The sequence below is a fragment of the Nicotiana tabacum genome, chromosome 9 (assembly GCF_000715075.1).
Source record: "Nicotiana tabacum cultivar K326 chromosome 9, ASM71507v2, whole genome shotgun sequence".
NCBI lineage: Eukaryota > Viridiplantae > Streptophyta > Magnoliopsida > Solanales > Solanaceae > Nicotiana > Nicotiana tabacum.
The window spans coordinates 22,138,765-22,163,293 of NC_134088.1; the positions used below are offsets into that span (position 1 = coordinate 22,138,765).

At 38.3% G+C, this 24,529-nt stretch overlaps 1 protein-coding gene across 7 annotated transcripts in view; it reads right to left on the minus strand.

The window, feature by feature from the left end:
- Positions 1 to 3,288: 3,288 nt before the first annotated feature.
- LOC107788403 (uncharacterized) overlaps positions 3,289 to 24,529 on the minus strand; it is a 43,327-nt gene continuing 22,086 nt past the window's right edge. For 4 of the 7 annotated variants that reach the window (XM_016610084.2, XM_016610087.2, XM_075221509.1 and 1 more), the window contains exons 11-27: positions 21,108 to 21,210; positions 19,113 to 19,203; positions 18,676 to 18,773; positions 18,253 to 18,426; positions 11,571 to 11,819; positions 10,734 to 10,829; positions 10,534 to 10,628; positions 10,057 to 10,120; positions 9,871 to 9,961; positions 9,714 to 9,778; positions 9,351 to 9,602; positions 9,140 to 9,213; positions 7,830 to 7,936; positions 7,359 to 7,427; positions 7,159 to 7,277; positions 6,538 to 6,615; positions 3,289 to 4,228 (exon numbers count right to left, since the gene is read on the minus strand). In XM_016610084.2, coding sequence (XP_016465570.1) covers positions 4,022 to 4,228; positions 6,538 to 6,615; positions 7,159 to 7,277; positions 7,359 to 7,427; positions 7,830 to 7,936; positions 9,140 to 9,213; positions 9,351 to 9,602; positions 9,714 to 9,778; positions 9,871 to 9,961; positions 10,057 to 10,120; positions 10,534 to 10,628; positions 10,734 to 10,829; positions 11,571 to 11,819; positions 18,253 to 18,426; positions 18,676 to 18,773; positions 19,113 to 19,203; positions 21,108 to 21,210 — 2,032 coding nt within the window. In that variant the 3' untranslated portion in view covers positions 3,289 to 4,021. The remainder of the gene's footprint in view (positions 4,229 to 6,537; positions 6,616 to 7,158; positions 7,278 to 7,358; positions 7,428 to 7,829; positions 7,937 to 9,139; positions 9,214 to 9,350; positions 9,603 to 9,713; positions 9,779 to 9,870; positions 9,962 to 10,056; positions 10,121 to 10,533; positions 10,629 to 10,733; positions 10,830 to 11,570; positions 11,820 to 18,252; positions 18,427 to 18,675; positions 18,774 to 19,112; positions 19,204 to 21,107; positions 21,211 to 24,529) is intronic. The other 3 variants (XM_016610086.2, XM_075221511.1, XM_075221510.1) reach the window with 1 other exon arrangement.

A 24,529-nucleotide genomic window follows, 5' to 3' on the forward strand; every position in this document is an offset into this window, starting at 1 on the left:
GAATAAAACTGGATTCGACATTAAAAAAATGAAGAAAACATTAAAAAAATGAAGAAAGATCAAATGTTTACCCTAAGAGCGAGGCCGACTATACTCCTCGACAGAGTGGCGTCTTTTAACTTCTTAAGGGTCTTACCCTCCACATCGGAATAGAGGGGACCAAGGGAAGGGATCATGTCCTCCGTATCAACCAGCAGATCCCGGTCCAAGGGGATCGCGATAGACCGCGTGTTCCCCTCCAATCTCACCTCGAGTGGGGTACGTCCTTCCCCCATCATCCTCGGCGTCCATATCAGAGCCCGTCTCGTAGCCTTCTTCTGCTACACTTTTTCCCTTTATGTTAACCCGGGAAGAAGGATCATTGGTTGATAGCAAGGTCGATGGCTCGCCCTCCCGTAAGACGTCAGGGACTCTTGCCGACGGCCCTTCAAAATACATCACTACCTCAGGGAGAGACGTACATTCCTCGGCCCACGATGACGGCGGAATCGTGGGCGGTAACTCGACGCCATCTCCAAGTTCTATGGTCGCCGTCTCTCGGACGACGAAATCCTCCACACCGAACTCCCCGCACGGGCAACTCTTTCACTGATATCTACAGATCGCCTCTTGCGGAGAAGCAAGTTATTGCCATTCAGCGATGATCCTTCCTCATCGTCCTCATCTACTAAATGACGCAAAGGGGAAGTCGAAAGCCCTGATGCAGGAGTAGTCGACGACCGAGCAGACCTCATCGCAGCAGAAGGAACAGAAGCGGCCTTCTTCTTACGGAATGCCGGAGCAGGAGCCTTCTGCCTTCTCGAAGGTCCCCGAGCTGAAAAAGAAAAATTAGAAGACCATCACTTCCCGCACAAAGCCACAACGAGCAGATAACCACGAGGTCAAAACAGTATAGACGAGATAATTATGCATGCATAAATAACTACGTATAGACGAACTCACCGGTCGCGGAAGGCGTAGGCCCGAATTTCTTGATAAAGGTCGGCCATTCACGAATCCCTACTGTGTGAGGCAAGAACTAGCTGACCCAGTCATGAATGTCCCCGACCAAGGAAGGGGGCGAAGTCTCAGCTACACGAAGAAGGGACGAAATGTTAGACTGCAACTAAAACAGGAAAAATGAATGCTCGGCAAAAAGATACTTACGAGCGTAATTCCAAGCCTCGGGGAACCTGCTTGCGTTGACCACCACATCCTCGGTCTTGATGAAGAAATAGTTGAGCCAGAACTGACGATTCGCCTTATCGTCCATCTTCACTACCAAACTTTTACTTCCTCGGTGGCGAAGGTGTAGCATTGTCCCCCTATAGAAACTAGGGGGGAAGAGATGCATCAAGTGGCAAAGTGAGACCCCACGGCCAGCCAACTCCGCATATTTCGTCAGCATACGGATAAACTTGTAGATATAGAGGGAGAGTTGGGTCGGGCAGATGCCGTAGTAGCGGCAAAATTCCTCCGCCAACGGGAAAAAAGGAAAAGAATAGCCCAATTAGAACGGATACGCATAAAACGCGCAATATCCTGGACGATGTATCTGTACAACATCGTGCCCCGCCAGAACCAGATCGATATGAGCCGAAATTTTGAACTTTTTCCTAAACGCAGCGAGGTCAACCTCGTTCATCGTCGACTCCGAGATATCAGGGTCATCATCAGGCAACTTCGAAAAGTCAGATCTAATCTTTTTACTGCGAGGAATTATTTTCTCCACCGTAGGGAACCCCTCATCTTTAGGGGCAACGGAAGCACCGTCGCTATGAGGAGGCATGTGCACCGCCAAAGGGGTAGGGTTAAGCGCCATACTAGAACCAGAGGGTGCGTTAACCATATTCTTGAGAGGATATCTTGAGCACAGAAAAGTCGAGAACAACTGAAATCACTGGAACCAAGGGAGCGGATACGCAGTGACGAAGCAAGAAGGAGACAGGGGTTTGATATGGAGAATAAAGAAAGGGATACAGGGATTCGATAATGCAAGTATGTAAAACAAACATAAGGAACCTCAGGTCCATATTTATAAGATTTCAAGCACCAAGACCTAGAAATCAAGCCATCATTGCCCAGCGCAAGTATCGAAACTGCAGAGGCGCGGGAAACGACGCAGGGCATCGGGAAGGCGCGGCACAGTGACGTATGATGTCATGACGTCATTCTGAAACAACGCATCCCCAAAGTTTGTAGCTCACGAAAAGTCATGTCGCCACCTCGCCTAAAGCGCCGCTACCCATCTTGCTCGCCTCATTTCGTCAACTGCGACATGCGGAGTCCGCTCATCAAGGCAGTCTGAGCTCGGCCTTAATAAGCGGAGGGACTAACTGTATAAGCCAAAATCCGTCTTCAGAATATTTAGCGTAATGTGGCATTAAAGAAAGTTATCGGTCGAGTTCGCCCAAGATGCTACGAGGTTAATGGCCGAGGTGCCGACATGAGTCGTGGTCAAGATATCGACGGTTATCGTAATCAAGATGTCAGCAAGGGTCGAGGTCGAGATCGACTACTGATGATAAGACTTGTAACGGCTAATTTGTCAAGATAGGATATTAAAAGAAAATATTCTAGTGAATATTCCCCGCATTTGTACTATTAGGGTTTCCTAGGAAAAATGTCTCATATATATAGAAAGAGGGGACAATGATATAGGCATGTAATATTGATTCTGATAAGAACACTTTTAAGAAGAGGACTTTCCGTCGGGCAAAACCATAAATATTACCTTTTTACAAAGATTCTTGTTCATATTATTCCCCACTTTCCATCTGAATCTTGAATCTATCTGTCATTCATCATTGTCAGGCAAAATATTCGTCCAACTCATCCATTATTGGGTGAATCATTCTCTCTATTTACTTAAACGTCATTTATTGACATTTATTGTAGACTATATCTCCCTTAATGCTCCTGCTTGAGAAATCAATATTTATTGTCACCAACCACATACGGAATCTGTCCCATCTAATATACATCTCTGTGCTTAATATCTAGAGTTATTATCCTTAACTAGATCTAACTCTCATTATATAAATTTAATAGTTTAGCCGGAAATTATATTTTTTGATCAAACAATACTAAGATTAAAAAACTTAACTACATGTAATAGAACAAAGGAATTAATGAACAAAAAATGTTAACTTAATCAACGATAATTTAATGTCCCTCCCCCAATGTAATAAAAAATTTAAAAAGAAATTAATTTAGTTAGTCGATGGTAGAAATGAAACGTGAATGACCACGTAAACTGTTGATATTTATTTGATGTCGATTAGTTATTAGTATTTCCACAATGCAACATTTCTTTCCCCATTGGTAGCACCTTTCTATAATAAAATTTAATTAAGCTAATGACTTACATGCATTGTCTCAAAAAAATACGTGGTCCTATTGTCATTTATAAATAATTTTGTGGCAGTAAGCAAAACCAAATGAGGATTCAAAATATCTTACACAAAAAATTGGGAACTCAAATTGCTACACAAAGCACAACAAATACAGGATGTCTCCAGATGTCTCAGAAACCAGAGGATACTGGAAATTTTCTGCTCATCCTTTTGCTAGAGAGCCATGTAAGAGTCCGATATAATTCACATCCAAAGATAACTATCAAGTTGTTCAGCAGGCTAATCTACAGGTTATCATATGGCGCTTTTGTGCTCATCCTTTTGCTAATGGCAACCATTCGCAGCTTCCATTTCCATGGAGTTGCACATCCAAAGACGGCAATCACTTTGTTCACGGACTAATCTACAAGTAATCGTTGGGAGATGTCCGCACATCCTTTTGGTAAAGGCAACCATTTGGGACCTCCAACACAAATTCACATCGAAAGACAACCACCACTTTGTTCTGATGACTAATCTACAGGTTGTCATTGGTGTCATTCAACCAAGAGGACCATGGCAAAATTACAGAGCTTAAGGTATAGCGTCGACCGGATAGGGCTAACCAGCTCAAGCAGCAGCAGCCAGAGAAAATACACGCCAGACCGACCAAGCAGATGTAGGAACCCAAAACTGGAAAAAAACTGTTATAGGATGTTGGATAGCTTGTGAAACCTTTGTACAACAGCGTGAAGATCATGCACTTCATACACCTCGATGAGTGACCTAACAGCTCTGAATATTACATCTTTCTTGTGGTTAACAGAAGAGTAATATTCGGCCTCAAACTGGTTAGGTGATTTCTCAAGAGACATGCAGACCAACTTAAACCACTCCTCGAGAAAGGATGATTTCTACAGCAACATAAACAGAATGAGACACAAACCTGAGAAAAGATATAGTAAAGCAAATACAGATTTTATGGACTAGAAATCTGGAAAGAGAACATGTACAGAAACCTCGACATTAGCAACTCAAGTATTTTGGTATAACCTTGTATATTAAGATTCTTGATTTATTTCTTCAAGTTCTCTTTATGTGTTCTCTTTACCATTAAAATAATAAGAAACACCATTAGCTATTAAAGATGCTACTCAATCCCCTTGCATTGGAATTAGAAGAAAAAAATAGCACGCATCAGATAAAATATTAAGAGAAATAACTAAAATCTCAACCCGGCTCCTATCATTCCCCCCTCCCCCAAAAATAATCTGGAATTCTGTAGAAAAGATGCTAAGACAACTATCGTATATGAAATTTAAAGAACATAGATACTATTGAGGTTGAGTGGAAGTTTTTCAATGTAAACTTTTTAAGTACTCAGAGGCGGATCAAGGATTTGAATTATATGGGTTCAGCTTTTAAGGTTTTTAACATTAAACTCATTATATTTTTAAAGATAAGGATTCATAACCTTTTTTTTTTTTTTTTTTTTTGCAATTTTTATGAATTTTTACACGTAAACTTATACTTCACATATAAAGTTATGGGTTCAATTGAACCGGTCACTAGAATACTCCATCCATCCCTGTAAGTACTTGACTCTTTACTAAAGTAAAATACAATATTTTGTGTAAACATATTGAAAGACACATGCATGGAACCTAGTGCAGTATAAATTTATGAAAGGCTAAAGGGCCAACTACGTACATGTGCATGTTTATCTGCTTGCATAATAAGGACTACTCTCACGAAGCAGTTAGCACCGTAGTACTTGCTCTTAACTGGTGACTCTAACGGCTGTTACTAACATACTTGACCAATATTGAAAGGCTCAAAGTAAATCCAAAATACTAATGACTGCACAATTTTTGTTTATGCCCACCAGAAAATAAAAATTCATCTACAAAGGGAAATAACCTTTCGTTCCATACATATCTCAATCATGTCTGAGGATAGATGCTAAACAAATCCATGATCAGCCTGATTCTATCATCTTAAGAAAATTCAAGTCACAAGAAGATCCAATTGACAACCCTTTCACTTGTTTAAGATAGACACACAGACTCGTTCATTATCCACCATTCCAATATTGAGACGCAGCAAAAAATAGTTTCAATGGCCTTTACTTGATATATCGACACTATGAAGCAAACAATTCTATCTATCTATCTATTAATGAAGACACTTTATCTAATGAAGCAGGAAGAAGAAAGCAATTACAAGTTTCACACTGCTAGGGAAGCAGCCCGGATGCTGCATCCTAAATGGTGAAAATCCAGTAGCCGAAAGCATCACTAGCTTACTTTCTGACCAGAGTTGCATGGACCGCGGAGCTACTTCAACGATTCCCATGTTTATAGTTTGAAAGGAAAAGGATCCCAGGAAATGTATTTGAACCTAATTCTTCCGAAATTTTCTATTCCAATCAACGGCGTCTTACCAGGTGATATTGGTAACCAATTTATGATTCTGAGGATTCTAATCTAAGGGGAATCCAAAAATTATAAATTGTAACTGCTTGATAAACATGGGTGCAACTTCAGACAGAACTGTTAGAAAAACATGCCTACCAACGTTTCAGGTTTGTGAAGACAGGCTAGAGGTGGTGGAGTAATAGTAAAGAGATTTGGCATATCAAAAGCAACTCAAAATATGGCCCATCAAAAAAAAAAAGAGTGGCAGTAGTTGGAAATTAGGATATATATGGCGATGGAGAAAGACAACATAGTGATGTAGGAACATCATGTGGCAATTCCAAGAGGACACACCAAAGGACAAGCATGCCGACAACTTTGGATTACAGGTCTCAACATCAGCGCAGAGAACTTGAGTTCTAAAATCTTTATACTGCCTAAAAAAAGTTGATGCACGCAACACAGATGGGAACCAAAGCAGCAACAGCAATAAACAGAAAGTAACGGAGTAGTACAATATCACCACATAAATCATCTGCCATGAAACCTCCTTAAAATACAACAACAACAACAATAACAAAATACCCAGTGTAATCCCACAAATAGGGGTTCGGCGAGGGTAGTATGTACACAGCCTTATCCCTACCTTGTGAAGGTAGAGAGGTTGTTTCCAGTAAACCCTCGGCTTCAAGCAAGCATGCAAATCCTTAAAATACAAAGGTGCTTTTTAAATTTTATTTTATAAGGAGATTTTTTTAAAACAATCTGTAGATTCTCAAGCATTGAATTAATATTATAAGTCTTACCTTCATTAGAAACTCATGGACACGGCGATCATCCGTTTTGGAAGTGAGGCCAAGCAAATGCAACATAGTTGAGGTAAGCTGCAAAAGAAAAATTCAGTAAAAAGCAGTTGGTGAAAATAATTGATACAAGAGTGGTCAACTATGATAAAGAGGATCGAACTTATCAAAACATTGAACTCATGTCATGGGATTGCCCCAATCCACCAAATACGGAGTGAAATACTTTAACCAACATGGCAACACCAATTAATCAAATTATGGCATATATCTCAAGTTTAAGTTTAAGTAGAAAAGTGTTCAGCTTTTATTTATTTAAATAATATAACCCTTTAGCTGGCAGTTTCAACATATGCTTCAAAAAGAGAATCCTAGTCAAGAAGACTACAGCCCCAGCCCACTACTGCAACAATGTCATATCGTAACATTTATAAATGGAAAGTAGACAAGAAAGCGTAAACAACTTTTTCATCTTTCGATAAGAAGGGGTACAAAACTTGACTTCTTCTATATGAAAAGATAAAAAATGTTCAGCAGACATTTCAAAGCATGAATATTCATACTCCTTGTTGGCTATACTTCTAATGTCTTGCGTGTCTAAGTAAAATGGTCTAGGAGCTCAACCTGCTTTTCAAGCGCCAACCTATATTTCAAATTTGATGGTGATGAAATCTCATCAGAACTCAGACTCTCGACAACATGCTGCACACCTTGAAGAACACTAAAGAATGATCCGCCATAATCTGCACAAAACGGGTCTCACATTATGAGGTCAAATAGGAAAGAGCCAATAGCTTGAAGAAATACAAATGAACATGACTAACAGTTGACTTCATGATGGAAAAAGAGCCCTTCCACCCTCCGACTTTTCAACCTATATCTGCACCACATGACTACATAAAGTATGTCATATCCACAAACTTCTTCTATTGTAAAAAATTCTTGCACTTACCTTTAGCATGGGCTTCCCTGTTATGTTAGTTTCATTTTTTTTTTCTTTTGGACAATGGTAACAGTATATTCATCAGCATAAAGATTGTGCTGGCAGCGATATTTACAAATTATGTCTTGTCCGTTAGTTTATTTTGGCTGTCCTTTAACACAGGTTAGTCCTACTTGTCAAGTAGCTTTTTCCAGCACCAGTATGCAAGTTTTAACAACTACTACTACTATGCCACAATCGCAAACTAGTTAAGAGGAAATGCAAACGTGATCCAAAGGAACAGGAAAAAAACCTTTCCATAAGCCAACTGTGAGATGAGATATGAAACAATAGATAAAAAAGAAGAATTCACCATTTGAGGATGCTGGAACAGCCAAAGCAGCAGCTGCTTGTATCCTGATCTTAAAATTAGAAGAATCACGAAGGAGTAGCAACAAAATGCTAAAAACTGATGATGCCCTGCAATATTAACATGCTAGTCAATACAGACAATATATTATGTGCGTTAACAACATATGTAGAAACTCAAATACTGCAAACATATAGAAGTGTGAGAATATCAATACAAAATGGAGTAAAAGAGAAGAATCATGCACCACTCAAGAACAGAATTAAGTTGGTGGATTGCATTCGGAGACTGTACCAATAACCCCACAATAAGAATTTTCCAGCCGTCAATCAATACAAAAAAGAGAAAAAGAATTATGCATCACGTGACAATCCAGCTATCCTCGTTTACATAATGCATCTTAAGGTTTTGTCAATAACTAAAAATGTCACTACCCTTCGAAATCCCTAAATATTTTCTTTTTCAAACTGTAAGCATAGTTTAGTAAGATGACAACTCCTATAGTCCTGTGCAACCTATCTGCTTCAGACTATCATCTCTTAAAACAAGTTTTAAGTGACTATCAATTAGCATGGTCAAGGCGACAAAGAGAACAAAAATAAGACAGGTAATATAGTTCTATTAATGGTATATTTCTATGTAGCTCTTACAAAATGGGGATTACTGTAAATCAAGATACCTACCTTACTGCCAATCCAATTTTTCATGCTCGCACAAAACATATTGAACTGGATTTTCATTTTATTCGAGAAAAAGTAGCAGCAAAAGATCTTCAAATCCACTACATAAGTTCAGTTGATCAGATCGCAGACTTCCTCACAAAATGTCCCTCTGCACCTGCATCATCTTTTACTTTTCTTAAATATTGTTTAAATGGTGATTGAATTTGCTAATATCTACTTATATAATCAGACGCATAGAAGTAACCAGGTCCTCTCTTATGAAACTTGTAGATGTTATTTTCGTCTATACTCTCTTCTACTTGTGGCACTGAAACCCAAAAAAAGCCTTGGATGAGATTCATTAAGGAACCCAAGAGATGAGATAATCAACTTGGTCCTCATCTTTATCCATTCATCCTCTTTGGCTCACCAGGTTGGATATATCCAAGTAACTCCCAGAATCTGAAACCAATTTACCTAGCAATCTTTCTGTTAAGTTGACATGGGTTTTTGAGGACGAGGATGTCAAATACTGAATCGTGTAACAAAAGCCATCCAACATCTCTAGGCATAATCACGTGGCCATCCAACATCAATAGAAAACAAAGACATGCTAAATAGAGGATTGGGACAAGGTTAGGAAGTACTCACCAAACCATGTTTTCCAGCTTCAATGTTGGATTGGAAAACAAGTTGCTCAATGAGTAGCAAACATTCCATTGTACCTGATAGCAATGCCAACACTTTTAAGTATGCAGTTATTGTACTTGGAGGACACACGTTAAATTCAGGGTTTGATATCTACTATTCCTTTTCATTCTTTCTTTTTACCTGATGCGCACTATGAGGGAGAAGAAAATACCTTAACGTTTCCAGTTGTAACACAAGAAATAAATGCCTGCACCATCTTCTCAAGCCATTTAAAATTTTCCAAGGGAGTGTTATGTGCACTTGAACAACCTCCCAGATCCTCGGAGACGGACAAATTTTTTGTGGGCTTGCCCCCAGAAGATACGACCATTGGATCTGCTTGCCTATCATAAGCACACGATCGACTTGAAAGCCTAACAACTCTTGAAAGGTTACCCAATGCTCTTACAGCATTTGCTTTGACCTGATATCAGAAAACATGAGAAGTAAATGGTAAATGGCAATAGCTAACATGACAAAACACGTCAAGGTATAAGAACTGGAAGTAGTAGATATAGCTAACTGCATGGCTTACCTTGTCATTATCGTTTGTAAGGTGCAAAGCACAGTTCATCAGCAAGGAGATAGACTGTGAGCTCACTGTTGAATAATTCATATAGAAGAACAATAAGACATCTGAAAGTATTGTTACACAACAAACAGATCTAAAAGCATTCAGAAGTTCAAAGGACCTGAAGAGAAGTTCTCAAATCCATGTACATCAACATGGTGGCGAAGTGCATCACATATATTAGCTAAAGCCCACGAGGCTGTTATGCGTACCTGAAAGTTAGCACATTAAGCTTGCCTGTACCTTTTTACTAGGTTAATACATTGGAAAGGAGAAGGTATGCAAAAACAGGAATATAGAAACCAACCGATACTGAGGAATCATTACTATTGTGCACAGCAGGAGAAATGAACTTGTCAAAAAGCTCTGCACTGCCAAGATTGGAACATATATTTACTCACTAACAAAGAATGTGCATAAATGAGTCTGCTGACTAGCAAAATATAAATAAATTAAAATGTTTTCTCTCTAACTGTTTAAGCTTAAGCTTTTAGATGAGGTGGACACACAAATTCAACATGGTATCAAAGCAAGCAGAGGGCCAGAGTTCAAATCTCACTGCTACCGGAAAAAAGAAAAAAAACATATTCATGTGTTTGGCCCATGAAAAAAGAATCAGGCACACATGAAAGAGCCTATCGAGACAAAATATAATAAGTAAATTAAAAGTGTACTCTCTCTCTCTAACAGTTTAAGCTTAAGCTTCTAGATGAGGTGGTCACACAATTCAAATGAGTTCAAATAATGCCTCCAACGAGAAACCAAGGCTAAATGACTCTAGTACCTCTGGAAAATGTGTGGAAAACAAGCAATTACACCAATAGCACGACAAGCAGCTGATCTAACATTTGGAACCTCATCACTTCTTGCAGTTTTAACCTGAGAAGATTTCACAAGTACAACTTAAATCGCCATGATCATTCTGTATACTTGAAAAAAGGATAAAGCACCAATGCACTAATTAGTTGTGTAGCAAAAACTTACACAAGTGCTCAGGATGAAGTCTTGTTTATCCTTTGGCAGAGAAAAGAAAACTGTGGAAGTTATTCCAGCAAAACAAGTAACTGACGCAGCCCTCACCTAAAGGAGCAAAGCAAAGTAATTAGAATAAATGAGTCATAGAGCAGCAGGCTGGCAACTTCTATGAGAGAAACCAATACAAGATCTCTATGCATTAATTGATTTTGATGATTAGCATGCATGCTCTAAAGTATTCTGGGAGAACAAATATTGTTGAATTATGTGATCATCTCATCTAAAAGCTTATATTGTTATAAAGGGAACATCTACACCATAGGTAGCTTTAACTTGTTAATCTTCTTGGACACAAATAAGTACCACCATATGAGAAACAGCCACAACTCCCACAGCACTTTACTTGAGCATGACATATATTGACCTAAATTATTAGGCATATTCAACTTTGGGAGCTGTCATTGTGGGTAAAATATGTATATATCTCCCTATGAGAGCAGCAAACAAGTGCCCTTAACTACAGTTCTGAACATTAACAGCTCCAATTCATACAGTTAGCTAGCAGCTTTCATTGGGTTCTCCAATAACAAGGCAACAAATACTAACAATGAGTCGCTTGAATGTTAAAAATCATAAAAAGATTGTTTTCTTGAACTTATACATGAAATCTGTAAGTACTTGAGTAAGCAGTACAAGTAGTTCAGAGGCTACTTTCGCAGCAATCAGAATTCAAATGAGCCTTTTAAATGTGCAACTTTTTTTCTTTTTTCTACTTCACTAACTTCTTATAATATGGTATAAGTAATAAAATCTAGAGAAATTGGAAAAAAGTATATATGAACTAACCATTGGAGAAGAATGCTGAATGATAAGAGGCAAATGCCTAACAATTGCTTCCAGCCACTGCTCCCTTCCTGACAGCTTTTCAGCTCCATCATTATTTACTGCACAATCATGTGGCCCATAAGATGGAGCCGACGAGATTGTTTTTAATTTGACATAGTCAGATGTGAAAGGGCTATCAAGTGATATATCACTCGAAGGATCTTCAGTCCCCTTAAATCCAGAGATTGCACGAAGACATTCATCCAAAACCTGCAAAACATTCATGTCACACTAACCTCCAGAGAACATAATACAATTACCAGTTAAGAAATCGGCCCCTTCTAAATGCAGCATTTTGTTCTTTTTTTCAGGTGGAACTTTAGCTGCTAGTGCTAAACAGAATACAACAAAATGATAATTTTCAACTAACAGATTCTGAAACAAGGATCAAAATTAAACAAGCACTTAGATTCTAATTAACTGCACGCCCTTTTATCAATTCAAATGCTAATGGTTTCAGAAAGCTTCATGCAGCTTGATGCCTTCTCTCGCTATCCTACCCATCTAATGTTGATTAGCATGATTCAAGGAGATTTAATATAGGAGTATTGATTAGCATAATTTCAGGAGATTTGATTATATTTAGGAGATCTGATTTTATTTGATTTTATTTAATAGTTGGATTGATTGTATAGATTTATTTTATTTCCTTAATTAGTATTAGGAGCTTTGTATAAATTTCCTTGCTCATGGATGTAAACACACACAAAAAAAATAAAAAGCCTTTTCTTCTTCTGAAAATCTACATGGTATCAGAGCCATTGCTGCCTTTTGAGGTGAGTTATCTCTCTCGCAGCACTAAGGTTCTGTTTTAATCAAAGAGGTCGAGTTTTCTCTCTCTTTGTGGCTGTCCGCAACACAAACTCCTTCTAGTCAGTTTTGTTTTTGAAATTTTTTCTATTAGGGTCGTTGGAACATTTCGAGCCTATCCCTACTAGTTTTTATTTTTACTTTCACCGGAGCTAAGGCTCGCTCGAGACAAATTTGGTTTCCAGCGAGGCGTTTGAGCAATTTTCTTTAGATTTTCTTCTAATTAGGCAGAAATATAGAGACATTCAAGGAGACGGTTTCTTGAGAAATCTTGTCTTCGGATGAAATTCAACTTCTCTGTCGCCTCCTAGCCAAACTTGACTCCGCTAATGTTGCCACATCCAATCATGTGCAATCAGGTACTGCCTTTGCTGCTCACCTTAATTCTTGGATTGTTGCTTCTGATGCAAATAGACACATGACAGACTCTTCTAAAGGAATTCAAAACTATTCTCCGTGTCCCAAATGAGATAATGTTAAAATAGCCAATGGTTCTTTAACACTTATCTCTGGAACAGGTTCTGTCGTTTGTACTCCTAATATTAAACTATCAACCGTGCTCCATGTCCCTGAGTTCCCTGTCAATCTTTTATCTGTTAGTGCCGTCACCAAAGCTCTAAACTGTAAAATCGAGTTCTTTCCCGATCATTGTATTTTGCAGGATCTTCAAACAGGGAAAAGGATTGGCAGTGGTAGAGTGCGTGATGACTTGTATATATTAGATGTAATTCAAAACTCTGGTCAAGCCTTTTTTGGGAAAAGTAAGGATGTCAACCAAGAAATAATACAGAAGCATAGACGATTAGGACACCTATCATTCTTTGTTTTGAAGAAGTTATTCCGATTTGTTTTCAAGGACTCGATTTAAATATTTGTTCGGTGATGCGTGTGAATATGCCAAGCATACTAGAAACTCTTATCCCGTGAGTGATAATAGAAGCACAACTCCGTTTATGACTATTCATTCTTATGTATGGCAGTAGCGAGCTGCTACAGGCACTCATTAGTTCGGATTGGGTAGCGTGAAGGAGATAATAGAAGGACTTACTATAATAGGCATTTACGAGTGTTTGGATGCACGTGTTTTGTTCATATTCCTGCGCAGTTAAGAGCAAAATTGTCCCCAAGGCGACCACTTGTGTTTTTTTTGGATATGCTCATATCGTTTCTACTTTTTCGGGAATATCGGTTTTCGGGTATCTAGGCATGGTTTATGCCATGATCAATATATGTGTTCTTGGATTTCTTGTTTGGGCTCATCATATGTTTACTGTGGGCTTTGATAGAAGCAGGTTAAGAAAGATAGCTGAAAGTGCTAGCATAAGGAAGAGATTCTATGGATGGAAAGAGGCCCTTCCTTACTTTCAAGGTTTCAGCATTCAAAGTCAAACGATTCATTGTTTCTTTGTCTGGTAGTCGATGGTTTCTTACTTTCATTGATTGCTGCACTAGGATGACTTGGGTATATTTGTTAAAAGCCAAAAGTGAAGTTTTCTCTTGTTTTCAGTCATTTCATATGATGATTTGTACTCAGTTTGATGCCAATAAAAATCTTGAGAACTGACAATGGCAGCGAATACATGGATAAAAGATTTGGTGCTTATTTGTAGTCCAATGGGATAGTCCATCACATTAGTTGTCCTTACACTAGTGCACAAAATGGGGTCGCTGAAAGAAAAAATAAGCATCTGTCAGAAGTAGCAAGATCTCTTATGTTCACCATGCATCTACCAAAACCTTACTGGGGATGGTATTCTAGTAGCTGCCTATCTTATCAACATAATGCCACTTAAACCCCTCAATTTTCAAAGTCCTCTAGAAGGGTAAGAATGAATATACAGTTCCTCCAAAGGTGTTTGTGTGTGTTTGCTTTGTCCACACTAGAAATTCTAGGAAACTTGATCCTAAAGCTATAAAATATATTTTCATTGGGTATTCTCCGACACAGGAAGGTTACAAATGTTATCATCTTCCGTCAAGGAGATCTTTTGTTAGCATGGATGTTACCTTTCGAGAATCTGAGCCCTATTTCAATATTACCTCATCATCTCTTCAAGAGGAGAGCAGTAAGGAGGAAGAGGTGATTCTACCTAATTCCATTGTTGGACCTCTTGATGACATTATCACAAGGGGAAAGTGAAATTGGAGAAAGAATTCAGGGGGAGACAATTGGGCGTTTGGATAGGCCTTATTTGAAAACTTACTCAAGGAGAAATAGAGTAGAAGAAGCCATCATGCAATCTACCAAAGCTGAACCTTCTTCTACTAGTAAGTTATCTACATTTCCTAATGAGTTAGATGTGTCTATTGCTCACAGAAAAAAAGTCAAATCTTGCACCACCAAATACCATTTATCTAATTTTGTCTCCTATAATTCTTTGTCTCCCTCCAATATAGCCTTTGCCTTGTCTATTACTTCTGTGTCTATTCCCCAGAATTGGAGGGAAGCTTTTGCAGACCCTAAATGGAAGCAAACTATGATTGAAGAAATGAAGACCTTGTCAAAAAATGAGACTTGGGAACTTGTCACCACCACGAGATTGGTAGTGAAGCTCAAAGCTGATGGCTCAATAGAAAGATTCAAAGCAAGAATGGTGGCTAAGGGATTCACTCAGACCTATGGAGTGGATTATCAAGAGACATTTTCCCCTCTTGCTAAGATAAACACTATTAGAATTCTTTTGTCTTGTGCAGCTAATCTTGATTGGGACTTGCAACAGTTTGATGTGAAGAATGCATTTCTTCATGGAGACTTAGAAGAAGAGGTGTATATGAAGATTCCTCTTGGATTTGATACTGCAGAGAGTCAAGGAAAGGTATGCAGATTAAAGAAAGCCTTGTACGGACTGAAGCGATCCCCCAGAGTTTGGTTTGATAAATTCAGCAAAGCAATGATCTCCTTCGATTACCAACAAAGCAATGTTGATCACACCCTCTTCATAAGACATCAAACGGGTAAACTCACTCTTCTCATAGTTTATGTTGATGACATAGTAATGACAGGAGATGACAAAGAGGAGATGGCCCGATTGAAGAAGTTGTTGGCACATGAATTTGAGATCAAGAATCTAGGAGAATTGCAGTACTTCTTCGGAATTGAGGTTGCTAGATCCGCAAAATCGCCCATTGAAAACAATCACAAGTTACAAAGCGGAGTTGGAGAGCCGGTTGATAAGGAAAGATATCAAAGATTGGTTGTTAGACTCATTTATATCTCCCACACTAGACCAGACATAGCCTATTCAGTTAGCCTGGTGAATTAGTTCATACATGATCCCCGAGATTCTCATATGCAAGCTATCTTTCACATTTTGCGGTATCTGAAGTCTGTTCCAGGGAAAGGTCTACTTTTCTCCAAACATGATCACCTCCAAATAGAAGCCTTTACAGATGCGGATTGGGCTGGATCTCTAGATGACAGAAGATCAACATCTGGTTATTGTACGCTCATAGGAGAAAACTTGGTTAGTTGGAGAAGCAAGAAGCAAAGTGTAGTTGCTAGATCAAGTGCGGAGGCAGAATATACAGTTGTGGCCTAGGGTTGCGAACTGCTTTGGCTACAAGAGCTACTACAGTAATTGAGATTGTCTGAAAAAGAAAAACTTTCCTTGTACTGTGACAATAAGGATGCCATCAGTATAGCTCATAATCCAGTCCAGCATGATCGAACAAAGCATGTGGAAATTGATCGACACTTCATCAAAGAAAAAATTACAACTGGTGTCTTAAGTTTGTTTCATGTGCCATCGGAAAAACAGCTAGCTGATGTGCTTACCAAAAGTCTCAACAAGCGAACTTTCCATACTTTGAGTTGCAAGTTGGGCATGTGCGACATCTTTACACCAACTTGAGGGGGAATGTTGATTAGCATGGTTCAAGGAGTGTTGATTAGCATGATTCAAAAATATTTGATCTAGGAGTATTGATTAGCATGATTTCAGGAGATTTGATTATATTTAGGAGATCTGATTTTATTTGATTTGATTTGATAGTTGGATTGATTGTATAGATTTATTTTATTTCCTTAATTAGCATTAGGAGCTTTGTATATATTCCCTGGCTCATGGATGTAAACACACAAAAAATATAAGAAGTCTTTTCTTCTTCTCAAAATCTACATCTGTGCATTTTGCTTTGCCCTTTGCTCCGATAAGCATACAGTCTTACATTATTTGCTGACTAGCAGAATGGGAAGAGAATGATTATCGTATTCTTGTAACACAACCGGAATTGCAGGAGGAAAAAATTATAAGGGAGTAGACCATGAAATTTTTTGAAAGAAAGCCAAGAGCATGTGCAACCTGGAATCTAAAATATGCAACTACCAAACGCCATATTAACAAGAAAAGGCAATCGGACCCTAGCAAATAGGAATTCTATTGCTGGAGCACATTAAACAGCTTTTTCCATTGCTCATCCTAACTGTCAAGGAAAGGTAAAAGAGCACCTGAATTGGGAAGGGGCCAAGCAAGAGAATCCTCACAGTAGAGTCCTATAGAGCTTCACTAAAAAGAATTATCAGGACTGTTTCCTAGGTCAAGTTTAAAGTGCAGGAAACCCCTACAAACGAAATTTCTTGTATTGAGTGCATGGTGTGCCATATTAACAGCTGAAAATCTAAGAACGAGAACTTTCCGGTGTTTTGGTGCTTCATGTGCAAAGAAGGTAAAACTGTAACCACATTCTAATACATTGCAGAATAGCCATAGAACAGTTTTTGGTCTTCAAATTGTTGGGAGTTAATCGTTGGAAAGTTTGAAGAGTCACGAGAAACAGAAAACAAGCATTCACCGGAAGTAAATTGACAATGTTGGAGAGAAGATAACGGAAAATAAGAGTGCTTGATAGATATGAAACTATTTTCCTCCAGTTTCAGAGGTTGTCTTTCTTCCCCTACATATATTTTTGGAACGCCCATGATATCCCTATTTGCATAGATATTTGGTTGAACTTCTCAGCTGGGAACTACTTGTTAAAACTAATTTCTCAGATGGGACCCTCTTTGCCATCTTGCTTATGCATATACACCTTGAATCTGCGATTCTTCCTATGTTTTTGTCACAATAAAATACCTTATCGTCAAAGAGAAATAATAGACAATTATTCTCTCGACTCGAGCAATCAAGTATGTTAAAAAGCCACTAATAGCTTAAGAAAACAAATAGACGCCCTATTTTTTTCCTGAAATGTACAACAAATGTGAATAATGATTTTAAGAAAAATCAAAAGTGAATAGGAGTTGTTTTTGTTGTAAGCAAAAATAGTTAGAAGATCCTGAATCTACTTTTGATGTACTAGAATCCTTGTGAGAAGACAAAGGATTAGGAATTGTTTTGCCTCTCTTCTTCCTTGTAAATATGGGGGACTACACACCCTTTGTATAGTTATTATTAATATACAAATATGTTACCTTCTCAAAAAAAAATATCAAAAGTGAATATTACCTAAACGTTGCATCGCACAATGAAGTGATAACCCATAAAGAAGATATATAATCTTTTACTCTAGCTCCATAAGCTATTTGAATCACGGTAAATTTCAGGGACAGATAGGATTGGGATAAGTCACCTAATTCCTGTTGACTTTTCATTTTGTTTTCATCCGATTGCAGGAAACAATTGCTTCAAAAGGAATTAATTGCCAATTGACAACAAGATGCCACTTACCAGCCCCCACCGACACCCCCAAACAAAAATAGAAAAAAGAAAAATAAGAACTTTGTGTTCAAAGAATATAAAGCCACGGTGCTTTCAGACCCCTAGTGTAGCACAAAGCAGGATAAAAGAAGCACAAAAAGGGGAAAGAAAAACCAAAACATAAGCAGGCATCTCACCTTGATTGAAGCGGTTATGACTTTTTCTCCAATTGGCTCATTTAAGTTTCCAACATTGTCCCTCCACGACCTCGTCTCAGGAGAGAAAGTCAAGAATCCATGAACTAAAAGGGAAACCTTTTCCCAACACAAGACAATCACGCTAGGATAGTTGTGTGCCACAGATCTGACGGCCTAGAAAAAGTATGAAACAGAAACATTTCAATGCACTCAACTAAAGTTTTCTTTAGGATATCCTACTGTTACAACTACTTACTTTTATCAACCATCTCTGTTTTACTCTGTATTTATTAAGTAAAATTATAGCAGACCATAAATTAAACAAAAGATGGGAAAAAAAGGGCGCAGAATTGGTAGAACTTCATACAGCCAAGAAAACCTAAATCAGCGGTGAACCACTTTCTGGATTGACTGATCAATTACCTGAAGTGCCTCAAAACCCACAGACGGGCTTACTCCTGGTTCACAATATCGAAACAACGTAGACAAAATGCCCGACTTCGATTGAGAACTGATGAAACCTGAAAGGCCAAATATAGAGGCATACTATCAATAGTTGGATCCATAATCAGCCAGTTCACTGAAATTATTTAAAAAACAATTAGGATTTCCCAAGCAATATCCTATGTTAGCATACACATTTTAGCCAGGGTAGAGGTTTAACTAACAAATTAGTTTAGGAACCACTTGCACTGTCTTACTTAAAACAGAATTTCCAACATTTTGACAAATTAGATAGCCTCCAATGTAAAGCTCTTGATCAATATAATATACAGTAATAAAGCTTACTACAGTAGTTACAACCTGAACCCATGCAGATTGTTGTACTGATTATTCAGCCAAGGGAACAATGAGACTACCTGCTGATACTTCTGCCATAAGCATGTCTCTGACTTCAACTGAAAATGGTGAGACTGACAAGGCTGCACTCAAGCAGTTGATTGCTGTCGCCTGCAGACAAAACCATGCATTTGAATAACACAGCTACATAGACACTTTTGTTTTTTGTTCGGTAATATATTGTTACAGAGTTACTCTAACATCAGTTTCAGTAGATTTTAAAACAACGAGAAGCTCAACTAATTGCTTCATGAAGCTGTCTGTCTCAACTTTCGTTGGATTTCAGATGATGCATTTAAAGAGTAATAGAGGGTATATATCAACAGAATATGTCCAATGGAGCTTTTAATATTGCATACTGTAACAAATTTGAGAAAGAAGAATCTGGGAATGTTTCCAAATGAAAAGTATAACACAGAAAGGTGTAGCTTGGGTTATACCGTCAGATGTTAAGAGCTTGTTGGAGAGCTGGAACGGGCAGAGGATTGGAAGGATACAAAAGCAGATCTGGAGAACTATCCCTTTATGCGTCTTCTGGACTATTTGGACAGAGAGGAATAGTGCTTGTTTCGAGAATAAGAGGAACCACATCTCTAGAGTCAGGAACCTTAGTTTGCAAAATCTGTTTTTTTGGTGTAAAAGGAATATACTAGAGAGTATTGATCAGTATATGGAATTTTTAGACTCACTTGGAAATATGTAACTAGAGATTGTTGTAGGGTCTGTCTTGTTTGGTTGTAATTTTGAGTACCTTCTTGGTACCTTTATTAATAAACTTTTATCTTATCAAAAAAAGTATAACAGAAAGGTTAGAAAATGTTTACTATGGCTAAAAAGAAATTTGACTTCAAAGTGCTTCACTATTTTCTTCAACTGGGTTAACAGGTGAAAAGAAAACTCAAGAACTTAATTGTTCAAATAGGGGGGCTAAAACACCTAGGGTTCTCAAATTCTGTTATAGTCTTTGAAGTAAGTCTGAGACGGTAACAGTAGAACTTGAGAAAATTCACTAAATAGTCATAGGTAAAATGTGCATGCGTGAATGCAAAATAATAGTTTTACACAATCCAAAAGAGCGGTAAGACAATAAGTGAAATGGACAACTAAGGTGCCAAAGTTCCAATATTATGGACACAATAACCCGTACACGGCCTTAGGATTGAGGATATTATAAAACAGAAGAATCCAGTTAAGTAAATCTAACTGAAGACGAATGCAAATAAAAAAATTAGAAAGGTAAGTTTTGGAGTCATTCATGTGCGTTGATGGGCATCAAACAAAGTTAAACAGCCTTGGATTTTAAGAGATTATAAAACTAGACATGCAATCAGAAAAACAATAGTACCTCTTTTTTTAAAAAAGTAAATAACTACTCCCTCTGTTTCGCTTGTTACCTTTCTCAAAAAGAAAGTACTCCCGCTGTTTCAATTTATATGGCATAGTTTGACTGGGCACGGAGTTTAAGAAAGAAATGGAGACTTTTGAAAAGGTCTTAAATATGTCATAACATTAGTGTGGCTATAAGACTTTCGAAGTTTGTGGGCTTAAACATGCCAAAAATACAACGTTGCAAACAGAACTATAAAAGCTTGTCATTAGGTTAAAATGGAAAGTTCAAGTTAAATTGCTTCCAAATTTAGAAAAACGCTTTTTTGGAACGGACTAATAAGAAAATACTGTCATTCTTTCTAAAACCGAGGGGAATAATAAAGAAGACACCAAAAAAAGTTGAAGAAAAACCAAACCCAAAAAGAAAAGAAAAACATAAATACAACTTTGCAAACAGAACTATACGATGGAATAGGTTAGACATGACTGAAATAAATCGCTCAAGCTCCAATATTCAACCAAACAATTCCTAGTTGTTCCTCGGATATCATTTTTGGCAAAGTTTAGCTGAATCTAAATGATTACTCATTGGTGCCTGTAAATTGACATCTCATAAATGATTTTCAGCATTCCTTGGATAAGCAGTTCATAAAAAATGTACAGCTCATAACTCCACTGGGACTAACCAATAGGATATTTTGGTCACTTCTGAACAAAAAGCCTACTTCAATCCTAGCTTGAATAGAAGAGAGAACCGTTGGCAACAATTCCCGAGGCATTCTAGAATACCTGCAAAAGGATCACACAGAAACATGCAAGTTTCCACATATTAGAAATTCATTGATTGTTAAGACGCGTATACAAATTCTGGAAGATATCTTCATAGAGATTATAGCAACAACAACAAACCCAGTATAATCCCACGAGTGGGGTTGGGGAGGGTATTGTGTACACAGACCTTACCCCTACCTTTGAGGATAGAGAGGATGTTTCCGATAGACCCTCGGCTCAAGGAAAGAAAAAGAAAGCAGTAACAACAGCAATACCACCAGCAAGATAATAAGAAACAGGCAGTAACCATAACAGGGTAATAAGAGAGCAGGCATTATCAACAGCAATACAATAAGAAAACATGTAGTAACCAAGGCTGTCAATAACCGAAAAGCAAGGCTGACTAACTACTACTACCGGTATGGGGAAGACACACACTCGACTACCTACTAACCTTCTACCCTAATCCTCGACCTCCACCTCTTCCTATCAAGGGTCATGTCCTCAGTGACCTGAAGCAACACCAAGTACCTCTCCCCAGTACTTCTTTGGCCTACCTCTACCCCGCTTCAGACCACCCAAGGCCAACCTCTCACACCTCCTTACTAGAGCATTTGTGCTTCTCCTCTTCACATGCCCAAACCACCTAAACCTCGCTTCTCCCATCTTGTCCTCTACCGAGGCTACGCCTACCTTCTCCCGAATATCTTCATTTCTAATCTTATCAATCCTGGTATGTCCGCAAATCCATCTCAACATCCTCATTTCCGCTGCCTTCGTCTTTTGGACATGAGAGTTCTTGACTGGCCAACACTCTGCTCTATACAACATGGTAGGTCTGACAACCACTCTATAAAACTTACCCTTAAGTTTAGGTGGCGCATTCTTATCACATAAAACACCGGATGCGAGTCTCCATTTCATCCACCCCTCTCCAATACGATGAGTAACATCCTCATCAATCTCCTCATTTCCTTGGATAATAGACCCAAGGTACTTGAAACTAGCTCTCTTATGGATTACTTGTGTATCAAGCCTCACTTCCACGTCCGCACCCTCAGTTTCGTCACTGAACTTGCACTCTAAGTACTCAGTCTTGGTCCTACTCAATTTGAAACCTTTGGACTCCAGGGTCTGTCTCCAAACCTCCAGTCTCGCGTTAACTCTGCCTTGCGTCTCGTCAATCAAAACATCTTCATAGAGATTATTTTTTTATAAAATAAAATAAAAACCCACTTTAATTTCCTACACTTCAAATGTTCACACCTGCACATTAAATAAAGAATAACATCAACACTGAACTCCTGAACCAAATAATTATAGATTATAAGGCCCTCAAAATTGCCAGGTTAGACACTAAATACATTTTGATAAATATCAATGTCTATGGTACATATAAACAATACAAATATTTCAAAACCACCCTTAAATTAAGTCCATAAATTTTCATAGAAGGACCTCATGCATATAAGTCTTAGCTTAGCAGACTTCTCCCTCTCGGTCGGGGAGTGGCAGTTTGATACTCCAATTTGGTTTCGATAAGAGGACAAACAAGATATTTTCACTAGTCTTTCCCTTCCCCAGCTTTTCTTAGTTCCTCTCTTTTCTATTTCTTCCATCACCCAGCTGGTAAGCCTAGTGCGCTCTCCCCTCCAACTCACTCCCCCCCAACCCCCCCAAACAGAAGCACCCCCTTTCTCCCCACCTCTGCAGCCACCCAGCTCCACCCTCCTACTATCTTCTTTTATGTCTTATACTCTACGCCCACACCTTCTTGCTTTGCCTCAGCACACAATCTTCTTACACACTCCTCTTTCCAACCTCCATCCAGTCAGCATTAGATGTCATCCCAAGCACCTCTCCCTCCTTCCCACTGCTGAACATGAAGAAAAAGGAATGGAGAAAAACAAAATGAGATACCAAAGAAGGATAACAGAAGACAAAATGGTAGACGAAATAGATTGAATGTCTGGACAGGAAGCTAAGAAGGATAGAGTGCAACGGGTAAAATTAGATAGAAGAGAAAAAACACAAGGATTATAAAACGTTGTTGCTCAATGAAGTTGGTTTATTATAGGAAAAGAAGTAATCATAGTGATGGTGAATATGCTATTATACACCAAACATGATGCTGTTCTAAGAATGCTATTATGCACTAGACGTGATGTCGTTCTGATGGAAAACTTGTAGAAGGAAGGGGTTAGTTGCTATTTGAGGCAGAAGGGTTAGAGCAAAGTAAAAAAAATTGGGGTCAATTACCATATTTCGAAGAAACAATAATTAGAAGGGCTCTAGAGCACCTTATTATAAACTATCTCTGGATCCGTCTGCTTTCTCTTTTTATAGTGACCTCCTCTTCCATGTTTCTTCTCTAAACATTCCATCCCAGTCCCTCACCTTGTTTCTCTACACTATGCAATATTCAAGCTTTGATTTTTCTCCAAAAAGACAAAAATCTTTCTTGACTGTTATTGGTCCTTTTCACTAATCACTTCATCCCGATACTGAAAAAAAAAACTAATCACTTCATCCAGATTGGTAAATATCATATTGTAAGGCGTGGAGTAGGTCGATTTTAACTTTAGACTCCTTCACCTCTCCACACTGAAGTGAAGAAATGGAAAGTTATTCCTAATTTATGTCACAGGTCCTTTGATTGAATGCTTAAATGGTCACCTCTACCCACCACTTTCCTTTCTCTCCTAAAATTCTCGACCAATCGCATTTGTTAGTAATTGCAGTGTTCATAGCAGCTAGCGCAAGCCTGCTCTCTTCTTCATCTTCCCCTCATCATCTGTTCATCTCTTCGTTATTATTAACTTCATCTCTATTCATTATCTTCATTATTATCATCTCTTCATCATTATCTTTCAACTTTTATGTAGAATTAAAGGAAAAAAGATAAAAGATTATGATTTTATCAGATTTGTATGATCTTTAGGACATATAGGTGTAGATATTTTTAGGAAAATGGTTAAACAGAAAATCCCTTGAAATCAGGAATCTCCTTGAGTCAAGGGATTGTTACCATCTTTTGTAGAACTCTTTTTTGTATAAATTCATGACTCTTGTACAGATTTAAATCATTGAATATAAGAATTTTTTCTCCTCAAACTTTCATGGTATCAGAGCCATGAAAGAGACTGCTGCTGCAGATTCAACTCAGGCCATCATGAGCCTAAGCAGAGATACATCAAATTACTCATTCCAGTTACCTGTCCACAAGCTGAATGGACAGAATTATCTGGAATGGGCTCAGTCCGTTAAACTGGCTATAGATGGAAGAGGAAAAATGGGGTATTTGACGGGAGAAACTAAACGGCCAAAAGCCGAAGAT